Source organism: Lipomyces doorenjongii (genome assembly GCF_038497915.1).
Source record: "Lipomyces doorenjongii strain NRRL Y-27504 unplaced genomic scaffold V1508scaffold_150, whole genome shotgun sequence".
NCBI classification, from domain to species: domain Eukaryota; kingdom Fungi; phylum Ascomycota; class Lipomycetes; order Lipomycetales; family Lipomycetaceae; genus Lipomyces; species Lipomyces doorenjongii.
Window position 1 is genome coordinate 2561 of NW_027118217.1, and position 15994 is coordinate 18554.

General features: G+C 46.0%; 5 protein-coding genes across 5 annotated transcripts; 2 read left to right on the forward strand and 3 right to left on the reverse strand.

Moving 5' to 3' along the window:
• Positions 1 to 981: 981 nt before the first annotated feature.
• Positions 982 to 4070, reverse strand: V1508DRAFT_67258 (fungal-specific transcription factor domain-containing protein). The gene is made up of 3 exons (XM_066942999.1): positions 3636 to 4070; positions 2507 to 3578; positions 982 to 2446 (listed from the first exon to the last, which is right to left on the reverse strand). Exons 1-3 carry the CDS (start codon positions 3839 to 3841, stop codon positions 1469 to 1471), a joined length of 2256 nt encoding a protein of 751 aa, XP_066792282.1. The 5' UTR covers positions 3842 to 4070; the 3' UTR covers positions 982 to 1468.
• A 2363-nt stretch (positions 4071 to 6433) lies between these two features.
• Positions 6434 to 7036, reverse strand: V1508DRAFT_67247 (uncharacterized protein). The gene has a single exon (XM_066942998.1). It carries the CDS (start codon positions 6995 to 6997, stop codon positions 6494 to 6496), a length of 504 nt encoding a protein of 167 aa, XP_066792283.1. The 5' UTR covers positions 6998 to 7036; the 3' UTR covers positions 6434 to 6493.
• Positions 7037 to 8761: 1725 nt separating this feature from the next.
• On the reverse strand, positions 8762 to 11457 carry V1508DRAFT_400931 (glycoside hydrolase superfamily; the record flags this gene model as incomplete). Its single annotated transcript, XM_066938378.1, has 3 exons — positions 8762 to 10199; positions 10262 to 11224; positions 11279 to 11457. 3 exons carry the CDS (start codon positions 11455 to 11457, stop codon positions 8762 to 8764), a joined length of 2580 nt encoding a protein of 859 aa, XP_066792284.1.
• Positions 11458 to 11982: 525 nt separating this feature from the next.
• V1508DRAFT_428301 (major facilitator superfamily domain, general substrate transporter) lies at positions 11983 to 13952 on the forward strand. The gene has a single exon (XM_066941781.1). The coding sequence runs from the start codon at positions 12166 to 12168 to the stop codon at positions 13762 to 13764; it is 1599 nt and encodes a 532-aa protein (XP_066792285.1). The 5' UTR covers positions 11983 to 12165; the 3' UTR covers positions 13765 to 13952.
• A 1437-nt stretch (positions 13953 to 15389) lies between these two features.
• V1508DRAFT_400933 (uncharacterized protein) lies at positions 15390 to 15670 on the forward strand (the record flags this gene model as incomplete). The annotated part of the gene is made up of 1 exon (XM_066938379.1): positions 15390 to 15670. A coding segment is annotated over one exon (281 nt), but the record flags the coding sequence as incomplete, so codon positions are not given.
• Positions 15671 to 15994: the final 324 nt, after the last annotated feature.

The window sequence follows — 15994 nt, forward strand, 5'->3', positions numbered from 1 at the left end:
GAGCTTCGTCGGCTGGCATTTTTTTTCGCCCCTGAAGGCGAACCTCGATTCTCTCTAATAGGGCAACAATATTGACAGGAGACTCCAAGGCATAATCATCTATATTCCTCTAGCTCCACGCAACTTAAAACACGTTCAAAGTTCTTACCTGTTGATTCTTCACATTCCTCAGAGATCATCGGGTTCTCTCCATTCGCGTTATCAGTCTCCCGATCGTTCAGGATCTCTTCTGCTGCAGACTGACTCCTTCCATGCTCCTGATCCTGCTGCTTCCTGTCTTCGTCAGAAAATGGCCCAGTCGAAACTTCGGTCTTTGTAAAGTTGAAAGCCACTAGCGGTTTTATGGACGCGTCGACATTCCGAAATTTCGCTTTGAACCTGCGTATCGACCTATCCGCCTGGCCGGGTTGTATATTTTAAACGCTTATCAGCTTCTCGACGAAAGCACAAACTCTTCAAAGCATTGTCGATTTCGGACTGAGATAGGCGGACTTCGACGACTTGGAGCTCTTCGGCATCTTGACCACCGCGCGCCTCGGCATGGCGTTGAGTGGCCTGACTGGCTATATCAAATCTCTTCAAAACATTCTTTCTTCCATTGATAGACCGCGCTATGGATTTTTTACTTGGACGAGCCATAGCGAAATTTATTGTCTATGATAGCCCCGACGCGCGAGGCAGTGTTTCTAACTTGCCTAAAAAGGCAATTTGCTTAGCCTAATTAGGAACGTAGGGTAATTTAGTAGTAAGGTAGGGTAAAATTCTGCGGCCATAAATTTCATTTGCCCATAGTTAAGGCCTAATGTACGCCAGAAGTTTACTAAAGCACCATATTATCAAATTTCTAGTGAGGAACAAAAAAATACCAAAATCTGTATTAGACAATCTAATTGACATATAATTTTATTTTCAGCCTCATAACCGCAAGGGTGGTGATGCTATTACACGGTGGCGATGGGCGGGTACGATTGTCGGGACTAACCTGGATGCACCATATAAATTTAGAATTAGTAATAATAAATCTTGTATTTTATGAATTAATATTGCATTTTATATGATTAACTTCTAAGGAATGTGAACTCAAGTTGTCTTAACTCAAAATTTAGTTAAGTCGACTTAACTCGACTTGTGAGGTTGAGTAAGTCGATTTAAATTTTCCCGTGGTCTCGACTTGAACTTAACTGAACTTAGCACTGTAAGTTAAGTTGACTTTAGTTTACCGATCTCTAGGTGCAATCCGCCGCCATTGGCCATTATAGTGCTAGGATTTCACCGAGGTAACTCAACTGTTGGGAGCAAAAAAAAGCATAAGTTCTCGCCGAGCTTACGCGCTAAGCCGCATTCGGAAGCGGCCATCTGCTCCGGGTCCAATCGGGTAGGTCACTGATCACTTGGAGGTAGTATTTGATGGCGGATTAATTGTACCCATCTACCTGTCAATACCTGCTATGACTGGCATATACTGTATTCATGTGTCCAGCCGCCAATCTTCTCGGGAGCAGCTATCACCAAACTGGAACCAGGACTGATCACTCTGTTCCGGAAAGCCCCACTCGCCAAAACTGTTTGGACCATCCGCAAATAACATGGACTCGCTCGAGCCCCAAAGCATGCTATCAATTATGTCGTCCATAATCACCCCGGGTGAAAGTTTACTCTGCTCTTTGGCCTTGTCACTTGGCATACCTAACGTCCCGTCAAGGTCAAAAGCGTCACCTATCATCGTAGGCGAAAAATTCGAGATCGGCATCAGCGACTCCAAGTATGGTGGCTGTGAATTGCCAACTGCGCTTCTATCCGAACGACTCTTACATATCTCGTAAATGGTCGACACGACCTCTAACGATCGCACTGCGGTCGGAGAGTAATATCTCATGTCTTCCAGGGCAGCCATGGATTGCTTAATCTGTCGGTGGCAGCTGTCGGAAATAGCATCATCATGCCCTTCGGACAAAAGTGTCAGCAAAGGAACCATTGAAGCTTGATATAGCAACCACGTAGCGTTCCAGCCGGTGACCTGGGATGGCTTATGGCCCTTCCACGTAGACGCAATATCATACACCGCCTCTTTGGCTACTTCCCTGCAAGTGACAATTGCAGCTCTCATGTCATCAGAACACTTCTCAAATGGTATGCGGCGCATGGTATACCATAGCAAAGCGGGCCGATGCAGAATAATTCGTGCAGTCAAATATCGCCAACGCACGACCGACTTTACCGTTGTCAGTCTCGGATCTTCGGTGCTCTGAACATCAGAAGCAACTGAAGTGTGTAACCGTACCGACAAGGGAAGCTGCAGATACCAGTCTACCAAAGACGCATCGAGTGCAGCCAGATTCGATTCTTCCATCGCCGGGCAAAGAGCGAGAGCGTCTTCAATTTGAGTGGTTATCTGACAAAAACGAATATTCTGCCTAAGAACCAAAATGGTCTCTCTCTCTTCAATCTAAATTAATAGCTGTATTTAGCATAGATCACGACGGCCACGAATCTTAATATGACACACCCGTACATTAAGATGCTCCGGTAGCCGAGCTGTTATCGCGTCGTTCCATCTGCCCATACTTGGTCTTCCTAGCACTAAACTTGCCCAGCTGTCGAGTACGACAATGCTCCACCAGACTCGCCGCCGGAGTTCAAACGAGTATTCCATCGCGTTCGCATCTTTCCGTCCGTGAATATACTCCCGATGTAGTCCTAGCGCGGTCGCCAGGCGCAATGCGGCGCTCATAAGTGTAATTGCAAGGTTCGGCTGTTGGACATAGTGTAAGTAAAAACCGGCCATCAGAGCCAGGGCTTGCACAGTCTCCAAATTGGCCGAGCCTAGAGAATCGAGATTGAAAAATTGTTTAGCCCTATTGAAGTAACGCTTGTGCGTATGGTCGTCCGACTTAGAGGCAGCAATACTACCCATTGCGAGGACTATATTGAGAAGCCCTAGCCATCTACCATCCGTCCTGCTTTTGGCCGCATACGTCTCGCGAAATGACTGTTCGCCTACCAACGGTGCAAACCTGTGGAATGATGAGAAATAGCAGTCAATTAGGTGCTGACAGTGATTTTCAGAGAAAGCTTGTTCTGGACCAATCACATGGCAATTGATGCGTTCGGCGCTCCATCGACCTTCTATCGAAGATGAAATGCATCTCTTGTTTTGCGAAAAATGCGACTCCGCATCGGGAGCCAGGTAACAAATAACTCGCCAGACTGCCATGACTGAAGAAATACCTAGGTATGTTGACGCCTCCTTGACCGAAAATGAGAGTGCGTTGACGTCATCTGCTACATTTGAAATATCACTAGAACTAGCATCTGAGGGACTCGGTGCATCGAGTGGCATAGTTTGAAGAATTTCAAGACTCTCCGCATCGACATCAGCAGGACTCGTACTCGAGTCCCCTGAGAAGGAGGAAAAGCGAACGGGTAGCTGTTGCTGCTGTCCTTGTTGCTGCTGCTGAGGACCATTATCTAGTAAGTCCAACAACTGACCCCGCGACAGATTAGCCAAACTATCTAGTTCAACATTTGGAAATAGCTGATGTAATACGGCTTGATAGCGATCAAGTGTGTCAATTGACCTAAATAAAACTTGTTAGACCATATCACCCACGACTTTGCAGCTGTGGGCTGTATACCGGCGCGATGATGTCCGTCGGGCGCGAGGTTCCGAATAGTGGCAGTGTTCAGACTTGCGATACCACTTACAAGTCTCGCATGGACGCTGTCCATCACAACGCGCCTTTCTTCGCCGACACAGATCGCACGCGATGACAACCGCACGTCGCTTCCCTTCTTTTCTCGATTCTGCATCTCCCTGGTTGCTATCGAAGATGTGAAACATTGTCAGAAGTTCCTACCACTTTCGTCGCTGGCGACTTCGCACTGTCCGCGGCTCAACTGGATGGGAATCTGTTGACAAAAGTCCGCGACGCTGACGATTCTTTCGCCAAAAGGAGCGTTTCAATGGAACAATTCTTTCTTTTCAATTTCCTTCTCGTTTCAACGCTGTTGAGCAAGGTGTCTGTTCTGCATGAAACCGGGGGTGGCTACCCCGCACAAATGGCTAAAGGTTTGACCGCAACTCTAATCACTGCATCATACAGCACAACTGGGTCTGAAAATATGAACGAAGCTAAACGACACAGCTTTCATGATCTCGCGGCAACTGTTGAGGATAAGAAATTATTAGGCTTGCTTGCCACAACGGCCCCTGTATGATGACGAACAGCATTACGATGTATTTTTGTAATGTCCTATGCGCATTGTGCAGATGAATGCTCATGCTGGGTTGTATCAACCCTACACCCTACTCGATCGATTCCCTTTCTGGATAGATGGAACGCATAAATTCGTCAAAGGAAATACTTTATTGGTAGCTGTCCATTGAGTGGTAACTTGCACACCTCTTTGGTGGGATGCAATATAACTTTCGCTTGAACTTCTTAGTTAAACCTAGGGGTGTACACGAATGACTAATATATTCGCATTCGTACGAATATTCGCAATTCGAATGCGAATATTTGGATGTCTCATGGAATGCGAATAAAAAAACATTATTCGTAATTATTCGCAATATTCGCACGTATAAAATATAATAATCTAAGAATTGATTAAAAACCTTCCTCGTTGCCACATATCCCTCAACAAATCAAGCTTCGCACATATAAAACATAATAATGTAAGAAATACATTAAAGACCTTCCTCGTTGTCGTACATATCCTTTAATAAAACAAGCTTCTTCATGGTGTCCGCACTTAGGGAGTGTCTGCGTAGGCCCAGCAAATCCCTTCCGCTGTTGAACAGCCTCTCAACCGCAACTTCTGACGAAGGAATGGCTAGATAGTCTCTAGCCGCGGCTGCCATCCGCGGGAATTCGATTCGGTGCACCTTCCACCAGTCGAACAGCCAGTTTTTGTCCGTAGTCACTGACTCATTTACCATCACGGCCGCGCTGTTAAAGTAATGTTCAATATCCGACTAGTTTCCGGTGTGCGGTTGCACCTTTTGCAACACCCGCGCTTCAATACTGCGGCCAACCACATCCGGTTCTCCAGAAGTAGACAGATTCTCCGCGCTCAAGGGGTAATCTCTGTGAAGGGCATCCTTTAAGACGTTAACAATATTACCAGCAGTTTCTGCACCCAGTTCCTTCTCAAGCAGCCGTGCTTTAAATCGCGGATCAAGCACTAAGGCAATGTAAAACGCGTCCTGCGCATCCATGAAATTATAATATTTCTTATATTTTTTTAAGCCAGCTGACACAGCTTGGGCAATATCTAGATCAAGACCAGAGAACTCCCCCTGCCGCGAAGCAGCATCGTCCAGAATGTCGTGCAACTCATAATATATGGGTATTGCCAGACTAATCTGCGGCTCCCGCTTCGAAACCGTCAGTGTAAATTCCTCAAATTTAGCCAGCATAGTCGCGATTTGTTGCAAACAGTGCCAGTCGTGGGCAGTAAATTGTGGAAAGTAAGTTTGATTATGCTCCGTCCAATTCCGTATTTGCTGCTTAGCTTCAAGCGCGTCACGGATCATCCGATATGTGGAGTTCCAACGGGTATCCCCGTCATACTCAATCATTTTCGCTTTCAAATTATTAGCCTGGCACAAAATCTTCCACTGTTGTTTTCTTTGGGGCGTTCTCGATATCCACAAAGCCATAATTCGAAGCCGAGAGAGTGCAGAATGTGATCCAATGTCTTGGCTGCTTTTCATGAGATCGCAAGCGTGCTCTGCCGTGGTACGATTGCCAGCTTTTAAACCGGCAAGAATGTCTGTGACTATGAGATTGAGCACATGGGCGAGACATCTTACGTAGCTATCGATGCCCTGAAATCGCAGTCGCTTTGCACTCGAACCGTTAGGATCCTCGGATTCGGATTGCGACTGATCAACTAATCTCAAGTATAGCTCCGACATCAGGGTTATTAGCAGCATTATCTGCCGTCACCGTTAGAACCTTTGCTTCGATATGAAGCTCAGTTAACCTCTTATGCAAGACTTCCGCCATATTCTCCCCAGTATGAGGCCCATATATTTCGGTGAAATCCAGAACTTGCTGGCGGTACTGAAACTCAGGTGTCAGCCAATGTCCGATTACTCCCAATATCGCCTTGGAGTTTTGACTAGTCCAAATGTCCAAAGATAGTTCAATTGTCTCGCATGTTTGTTTCATAGTGTCAATCAACTGAGCTCGACGCAGGTTAAACTCCAGGTCAATTCTGCGAGCCATTGTTATACGGGAAGTAATCGGGAGCGAGACACCTGGCAAGTCTCTGAATATCTGTTGGAATGCTTGTGACTCGATTGACATAAATGCCATATGGTCTGTCACTGTCCAACGTACTAAATTTTGTTCTAATGTTTTCGCAATGTTTTGTTCTGATTGTTTCTTGAATATTTTGGCATACCCTGCTTCACCCTGTGTTTTTTGACCCTGGTCATTATTATCGTTGCTGGGTTCCAAGCGATGCTTATTAAGGTGCGATCTCATATTTGTTGTTGACGATGCTCTAGCGGAATCCGTAGTTTTCCAGCTACACAACCTGCACTGAATCTCGTTGTCCAGTAGAGGTCCCTTTTTACCACGCTTTGGGTACCACAACTTTCCAGGAATGGAGAGACATTGTAGTAGGACCAGAGCAGAGTGTTCTGACGCTGGGCAGAAGGCTTTGAGGACTCCATAGAATCTAAAGATATTTCCGATTGTCCATCAAGAGATCCCGCCTCATTCTGAGGACAATTTTTAACATGATCTACACCTTGAGACAATTGACTTGCTGAATCATCGGGTGTTATCGGTTCACTACTATCAAGTGGTGAAGGGAATCGGCCTCTCTTCACCATTCTGTCTTCCGGGGCAGCTTCATCATCACTACCGTCATTAATCAGGCGATAATCAAGTCGTCGTGCGCGCTGAGGGCGTTTGAACGAGCCAACAGATAAGTCGTCGACCCCACTGTCGGATAGAATTTCGCATTCGCTATCGGCCATGCTGTAGAGATTTATGTTGAAAGCTTGGTTCGAAGATAAAGTAAAATACAGGTTTGATAAGAGAACTGGGTAAGGGTCTTCAAGGGTTAGGGGTCACTGAAACCCTGCGAATATACGAATATTATTCGCATTCGCATTCGCAGCCGACGTTTTATTCGCTGCGAATAAAAGTTTATGCTGCGAATTGCGAATGCGAATAGAAAAATTTGTATTTTCGTGTACAGCCCTAGTTAAACCGCGACGTGGCCAGTGAGTTACACCGGCTGGAAGTCAGCAATGCAGGGTTAAATCCAGAGTTAACCAATGACTTCGTGCAATACATGGAGTCGTACTGGTATCGGACGCGAGAGCATTGGGCAGCGTGCCTTCGCTCAGCACATGGATTAATCAAGACTAACAACTATATTGAATCTTGGCACTCAGTGCTCAAGAGGCAGTATATTGGAAGTGCCCGCCTGAAGCGCCTTGACTATTCCATATCACTTGTCTGCTCGAAAGTTGAGGTTGACTATCGTCATAAAGCACCTCCAAGGTGAATTTGGGATCCTAACCATGACCCTGGGTGGATAGATTTACCTGTAATCGTCATTCAGCTCTCATGTTTTGATAGTTTCAACCTAATATTCTAAGGTTTTATATAAGAAGTATTTAGTAATTTTTAATTAGACTTTGTTCTTTAGGAATAGCGTCCGCCATTTGTTGGACCTTTATATATTCAGTTCTGCGCTCGAATGCTCGTGCTCTCGTGCTCTCGCGACGCCGTTGGTTCCGTCGAGGATACTTATATTGGGTTGAAATACACGAACAATTTAATACAGTTTATATTCCGTGCTTCGCACCTATGTTGCCAAATTTAATTTGCGCTCAGCAATTGGTGGCTACGCAAAACGGGAATACCATTCTGGGTGTTTGCCGACAGATCTGTGTATAAAGATTGGCAGGTCAAGTCGAGTGCCGTCTGTACCATCTTTGGGGCGGAATGCGTGTCTTGGGTAACTATGTGACGGCTGGCTATTACCTGAATGAGAGCAATCATTTATTACTCCCCATACAGGCACTTGAAGAGTGAGCACTATTTATAGCCCAACTGTGAGGCAACGAAAATATGCCTGATTTTTTAGGACTTTTATGCGTCATAATACGCGCCAATATATGTTGCACGCAGACTGTGGGGCAGGTACGTTACCCACACAATTTTGTCAATGTGTTTTCTTTAGTTAAAACCCTTTAGTTTTCCGCCGTCTAGATTAGTAGTGCCGGATCTGCACGACCCCCAGATCCTCCCAGTATCGAGACTTTCCTAGTTCCTGTCCTAGCCTTCAGGGTCCGGCCATAGTCGTGTCCCGGTCCTGCCCGAGCCTTAGCCACCGTTACAGAAGGAAACGTTCTACCGGCTGGGGAGGTTGCTGGGACGACTTACAACACTGTCGACGGGTAATGCCAGTATTATTGGCCTGGAGAGGTTGGCATCATATACGCAGTGATGGCAATATAGGTATCCAAGTGCGTGAGGCGGATCGGATGATTTCAAATGTGTTGTAAGGTTTGCGCAGGGATGTTTGACAGAAAAGCGTTGACATCATCAACAAAGACTTTTTTGTATTGTTCCTTGTATCCTATCTAGAGTTCCATTCGCCCTATATAACATACTATCTAATACTGTATTTTATGTTCCTACCTGATAACTTATCTTGTATCCTAAGAGAGCTGAAAGACCAACACGGCTTGGTGAGAACTTATTCCAATACTTTTAGATAAGTAGATCTATTGCTCCAGTGCCCCCAGATACGTCCATGAAAGAGGATCAGCCCCATTCTTCAGTCCCCGCACTGTGAGTACCTGTTCATCGTCTGGTGCCGCATCGATAGCACTATCACTAAGATGACATCCTTCCCGTTCTTCAAAGACGAGACACTTCACTGGTCGATCAACCGTGATGTGCATCTCATCGCCTCGAATGTCGACTTTGACGTTCCGCTTAGGGAACTGAATATACTTCAACGGTTGGGGCCAGTCCATGTCCCGGGCAATAACAACATCGTCCACCAGCAGGCGTGCAGCAAGCACATGTTTTTCCTCATTGGCATTGTCCACGCAACCGCTCACGACTGTCGTGGTACCATTAGGCTTGACGATGACATCCTTCTTAACAATCTTTGCCTTTATATCCTTGCCAGTCTCTACAGAGATAAATCGCAACTCAATATCAACGGTGATTTCCCCTTGCTTCGAGCTCACGACCCACAATTCCCACTCAGAGGTAGCGGGCTCTCGAGCATGGGATACACTCCAATCATGATGCTTGCGCTTCACACCAATGGCGACAGGCGCCAGAACTCTAGCGAGGGCATAATAACTCGGCTTACGGCGAAGATAGTAGTCACAGATGGACCAGCTCGTCGTAGGCCAGCAGTCATTAAACTGCCACACCAATGCACCACCGCAATGACGATTCTCTCCCCACTGCTTGCGCCATCCTCGGTATCCAAACATCAGTGCCTCTGCCTGTACTAATTGAGTTAGATGTATATAACCGGGAAGGTCTGTCACAGGCCGCACGTTCTCCATAAGGTAAGTGGCGATGCGACGCTCGTGGCCATCAGCCTTATTATGGAAATCCAGCACATGGCTTTGAGGATAGAGGTCTTTAGGATCTGTAACGAACGACTTGATTGTTGCTAGATGGGGAAAAGCTTCCATGCCAAATTCTGAATTAAAACGACCGCCTAACGTATCAAAAATCTGGTATTTCTCTTGAGTTCCATGCCAAACATTCCACTGATGCATATCGCCAACCGTCGCATCATATGAAACCTTACCATCCCCCCACGGCGAACCAGGGTGGTAAGGGACTGATGGTGCTTCAGCGGCAACAGCCTCCGGCAACACTTTTTCGTAAATATAACGCGCCGGAAAGTCAGTCAAAAGCCAGTTCTTTTCGTTTTTGTCCCTGAAGTCATAGGTGAGACCGTTGGACTCCTGAACCTGATAGTCTTCATTGTTCCCGGCAAATATCACGATAGATGGATGATGCCGAAGACGACGAAGATTGCAAAGAGCTTCGGCTTCGACATTCTTAAGCATTTCTGGGAAACAGGGGTAGTTGCCACAAGCAAACATAAAATCCTGCCAAACAAGAATGCCAAGCTCATCACAAGCATCATAGAACGCATCGTCTTCATAAATACCACCTCCCCATACCCTGTCCCACGGTCAGCAAAGGAAAGATTCCGATCGGGGATGTCGAACGACGAAATGTATTACCTTATCATTTTTTGGTTACCAGGCACCATAAGCTCTAGCCATGCTCGATACCTTTCCGATGAGATATTGGTTACAATGCTGTCAGCTGGAATCCAACACGATCCGCCACAGAAGATATCCACTCCGTTCAGTCTGAAGTAAAAAGATTTACCGATAGCATCAGGGTCTTGAACCAGCTCCACCTTGCGTATGCCAAATCGCCTCATGCCACTACAAAGCTCTTGCTCATTGTGGCTCAAAACGACATAAATTTCATATAGATTCTGTGACCCGTAGCCAGCCGGCATCCAGAGGTCCGGCTGAGCTATTTCAAACGTCGCCATAGAAGTACCATTCATAACATCCGCAACAAAGGACGCAATTATCTCACCTTTCCGACGAACAACAAACTTTGCCATTAAGCCATTCGCTTCTGACTCAATCTGTGTACTGGCACGCAAAGAAGCCGTTTTATAGTCAGGAGAGATATCTACATCCACGCGGACATCTGCAATTCTGGCAGAATAAATCTCCATATACACTGGCCTCCAGATACCGGCTGTAATCATTCTTGGACCCCAGTCCCAACCCCAGTGATACTGGGATTTCCTAAGAGCCATCCTTGAAGGTTCACCATTAAATGTGATCCACTTGTGTTCCGGATGCTCTTTCTCAATTTGCCTTGCTTTAAAAAACGCACAGTCTAGTTCAACTTCCAGTGTAAGTTCGTCATGACCATACTTATTCTTGACCATATCCGTCACATCAACCCGATATGAGCGGAACATGTTGTCACTATTAAGAATCGTCTTCCCATCGAGACGAACATCTGCTAGCGTATCTAATCCATCAAATGCGAGAACGACCATGGAATTTTGCTGTCTCCCTACAGCAGGGACTGAAAACTTTAGTCGATATAACCATGACTTTGTGCCTACCCATTCGGCTTTTATCTCATTGAAGCCGATGAATGGGTCATTGATTCTGTATCCAGGAAGTCAACTACCATAAAGTTAACACATAAGCAGATTAGCATACTTGTTATTGTCGATAAGATCCTGTTGTACCATCGAAGGTACCTTCTTTACTGGAAGCCAGCCTTCCTCGTTGTTATCGTCGACTTGCTTAAAACTCCAGCCATAACTCAAATCCACAGAAGTAAAGGGAAGTAACGTTTTTTGATCATCAGTTGATGTTATAGTGCTGACGATACCCATTATTGGAGCCGGAGAATGAAAACTGGGGGAAACTAATTAACAAACGTGCTTGAGGTGTGAAATGGCTCCTGCTATATAATTCAAGCGATTGGACGACGGTGGCTTGTCTTTTATAGGAGGCGGAAATCCAGGAACATGATCTCAACTCTAAACCGCAACTCTAGTGGAAATGATAGCAAATAATAGCACAATGTCGGCAGGTTTGCAAGGCTATAGTTGCCTGTTTCGGCACGGAGGACCGTTAAATACCGCTCCGAAATTATTATCCTCTCCGGACCGACGAATGCATCCGTAAACTTAAATTCTCCGAACATCGACCGGAGTAGATATCCGGACCCGACTAGCCTAGGCCAAACCTTTCGTTCCAGAGACCACAATTGCAGTAGTGGAGGACAGTGGGACCTCACAACGTGGGGATTAGGCGGGGTAATTTGCGAGTCCGTGCTCCCAGCTCCGTGCTCCGTGCCCAAACGAGACTAGCTGACGTGCAAGCTAGCAGAGACAGGATGCAATTCTCGTGACGAAGCTTCGCAGAAACCAAACTTCCACGGTCTCCACTTGCCGGGATTTTGTCTTGAAGTCTGGACATCATCTGACCTTGGCTGGCTGATATATAAACGATATGATTGCCCTTAGTAACTTTGTATTCGACTCACTTGTATTCGTGCTCTAGGGGTTATTCTGCCCTAATCTACTCTGCTATCCAACATGACGAAATCCATTCAGGATGTGTACGTGGACAACTCCAACGAGAAAGTCGACGACAACATAGTGCCTATCACTAAGGTGGCATTCCAAGGATCTGAAGCGTTGGCTTTAGCAATACTGAAGGAGAAACCCTCTCCTTGGACTAAAGCCCACCTTCGAATCTATGTCTTTTGCATTATCGCTTTTCTGTGCTCGACTATGAACGGGTTCGATGGATCGCTTTTTACTTCGCTGCAATCTATGACACAGTTTCGCGATCACTTTGGCGTGAACATTGTCGGTGCCAAGATTGGTCTAATTACTGGCATGTATACTATTGGCGGCGTTGTCGCGTTGCTCTTTGTCGGCCCGGCTTGCGATACTTGGGGTCGGCGTGCAGGCATGTTTATTGGCTGCTTTGTCGTTGTTGTTGGCACTGTCGTCTCGGCAACGTCTCAAAACCTCAATCAGTTCCTCGGGGGGCGTTTTCTACTTGGTTTTGGAGTTAGTATAGCCGCATCCGCTGCGCCCACATATTGCGTCGAGATCTCGCCACCAATTTACCGTGGGGTTTTGACTGGGTTATACAATTGTACATACTACGTCGGGGCGATCACCGCAGCCGGTGCAACACGTGGGTCTGTCAAGTATACCGGAAACTTAGCGTGGAGAGTTCCGATCTGGTGTCAGTTGATATGCCCTAGTATCGTTTGTCTTACGGTCTTCTTGACACCCGAATCGCCACGGTGGCTCTTTTCTCACGGAAAGAAAGAGCAGGCCCGCGAGTTTGTCACGAAATATCATGGCGAAGGCAACCCCGAGAATTCGTTTGTTACTTTGCAGATGAGCGAATATGAGGCGACGATCTCGCTTGATGGTTCGGATAAGAGACCGTGGGATTTCAGGGAGCTTTTCAACACTCGTGGTGCTCGATACCGCGTTCTCTGCATGATGATTCCGTCCGTGTTTGCCCAATGGTCTGGATCTGGTGTGGTTGGATACTATCTTACTGCAGTGTTGGCAAGCGCGGGCATTACAAACGATGTCACTGTTTTGAATATGAATTTAGGAAACACATTTATTGGAGCATTTGGTGCGTATCTAGGAGCGTCTCAAATGCAAAGGTTTGGTCGCCGCAAAACACTCATCGGAGTTTGCATTGCGTGCTCTCTTGTCTTTCTGGGCATTACGATTGGTACTAGCATTTATAGCCGGACTGGATCAAAATCGGCTGCGACAGCCAGTCTTGTATTCATTTTTCTCTTTGCATTTTGGTTTTCCCTTGGATGGACCCCGCTTCAGGCACTGTATCCTGTCGAGGTGTTGTCATACGAGCAGCGGGCAAAGGGTATGGCCCTGTCGAGCGCCGCTGTTAATGCGGCGGCTTTATTGAACCAGTTTGCAATGCCTGTGGCCTTGGAGAGGATCGGCTGGCACACATATATAGTATTTATTGGTTGGAACATTGTGCAAGCTATTTTTTGTTATTTTTTTGCAGTCGAAACTAATGGCCGTACTCTGGAGGAACTTTCGGAAATATTTGAAGCGCCTAATCCACGCAAAGCGTCCACGGGGAAAGTTATCCTGGCTAGGGAGAGAAATGGTGATGTAGAAGCTTGAGGAATAGGTCAATGCACCGTATATTTATCGCCTACAGTGAGGTTACTAATAACGGAGAGGGAAGGATTTTACAAGCAAGGACAGGGTGTGTCGTAGCGGGTAGGGTAAATGAAAGTGTGAGCTCACTATATGTGTACCCTGGATGTAAGCTTCTAGTAGTTAATGTCATTTTCAAGTATCAAATCGAAGCTCCTGATCAGTTTTTTTCTAATCCCAGCGGGCAGGGTTTGGCTGCCAGCGAATTAGGATCCTTGTGATGTCATAGCAACGATCCTCTTGTTGATAAATACTAGTGGGCAATAGGGGTTGTCGCTTTAACTGTCGCAGCGTCAGTTGCCTGTTGCCCTGCCATGTAGATTCATTGAGGGTGGCATTGTTGGGCACTGCATTTTGCTCAGACTATCATAGCCGTGTTAACACGGACTACTTTGCACCTTAACATGCCGAGTGGCCCTTCATATTACCCTTCCATGGATGGACAAGCATTACGGACTCGACTACCCGAATAGGCCACATTAAGACCGGAATGGCAACGCTCCGCTTCTGAATCGGCTAGTACTAATTCTTGATTAGTGTCGTGGCAGCCTAGAACTGCGGTTGAAGAGAGGACGCCACCTCCACACACTCTATGACAATCGTACCCGCGAGGGTTTAGGGTACGTTGTAGTAGCATCACCACCTTGCGGTTATTGAGGCTGGAAAATAAAATAAAATGTCAATTGGATTGTCTAATACAGATTATGGCAGTTTTTTGTTTCTCACTAGAAATTTGATAATGTGGTACCCCAGTAACCTTCTGGGGTACATTGGTCCTTAACTATGGGAAAATGAAATTCATGAGGAAATATTACCCTACCTTACTAGTGCATAACCCTACTCTCCTAGCTAGGCTAGGTTAATTTTCTTTTAGGCACTTTATGTGTGCTGGTAAGGAACATAAGGCTCATCGCAGACTTCCCAAGCAGCGACCGCTCATGCGGTGATGGCTGGTCGCTGCTCATGCGGTGATGGCTGTATCGTCCGTCTCGGATTGCGTACCCGATATGTAGTATTTTAGTGTTGGGGTTAATGTTCTATTCGATTGATGTTCGTGCTGCGTTTATTCTTTTTGATTGATTTCGTGTTTGCGCTTAGTTTGTCTCTGCTCTATATTCAGGATTTAATGTAATTGTATATGACAAGGAAATTTGAGGTTGCGGTACAGCATTCGCATACCTTATAATGTAAGGTTTCCGGGTTCGGCAAGTAATCGAAAAAATATACTTACCAGGGTTAGGGGTAATACCGCGACCAACCTATGCACCATAGTGGAGGATAGTGGGACTTCACAACGCAGGGTTGAGGCGGGGTAGTTTGCACTTCCCCGCTCCTTGCTCCGTGCTCCGTGCCCGAACGAGAACTAGCGGCTATGCAAGCTGGCAGAGACAGCTTGTAATTCTCGCCAGGAAGTTTCGCAGAAACTCAACGGTCCTCCGCTTCCCGTATTTTTGCCTTGAAGTCTCAGCATGATCTAACCTCGCTGGCTGATATGTAAACGATATGATTGCCCTGGTTGACTTTGTATTCGACTCACTTGTATTGGCTTCTAAGGGCTATTTCTGCCCTAATCTACTCTACTATCCAACATGACGAAATCCCCTCAGGATGTGTACGATGACAACTCCGATGACGAAATAGACGACGGCACAGTGCCAGCTAAGGTCGAAGTCCAAGGATCCGAAGCGTTGGCTCTAGCAATACAGAAGGACAATCCTCTCCTTGGACTTAAGCCCACCTTCGACTCTATATCTTTTGCATTATCGCTTTTCTGTGCTCGACTATCAGTGGTGCAAACGATATGGGAAAGCGATAACAGCTTTATTGCATATTGCATAGCTTTTTATCCATTATCGCGCGATATCGCAACGTAGGGCTGTTGACGATATTCGACTTCTCAAATATTATTCGACCGATTATCGGCGTCGGATACTATATCGGCCAATCCCCTGGTGTCGAATACGAATATAAAATATTATTCGAAGTAATCTTCGACCGTCGAATCGAATATTCGACATAGTATTACATAATCAATCGTAGAGAAATGAATTCAGTGGGATTTCAACTTGCGAGAAGCCCTAATCCAACTGTACTGATAGCACTGCCAATGATTCTAGCGGCTTGAACTAATTGCATATTTTTTGTTTTATTATTAGATTTTTTTTCATATACTTAATTCTCTATCCTTTTTTAA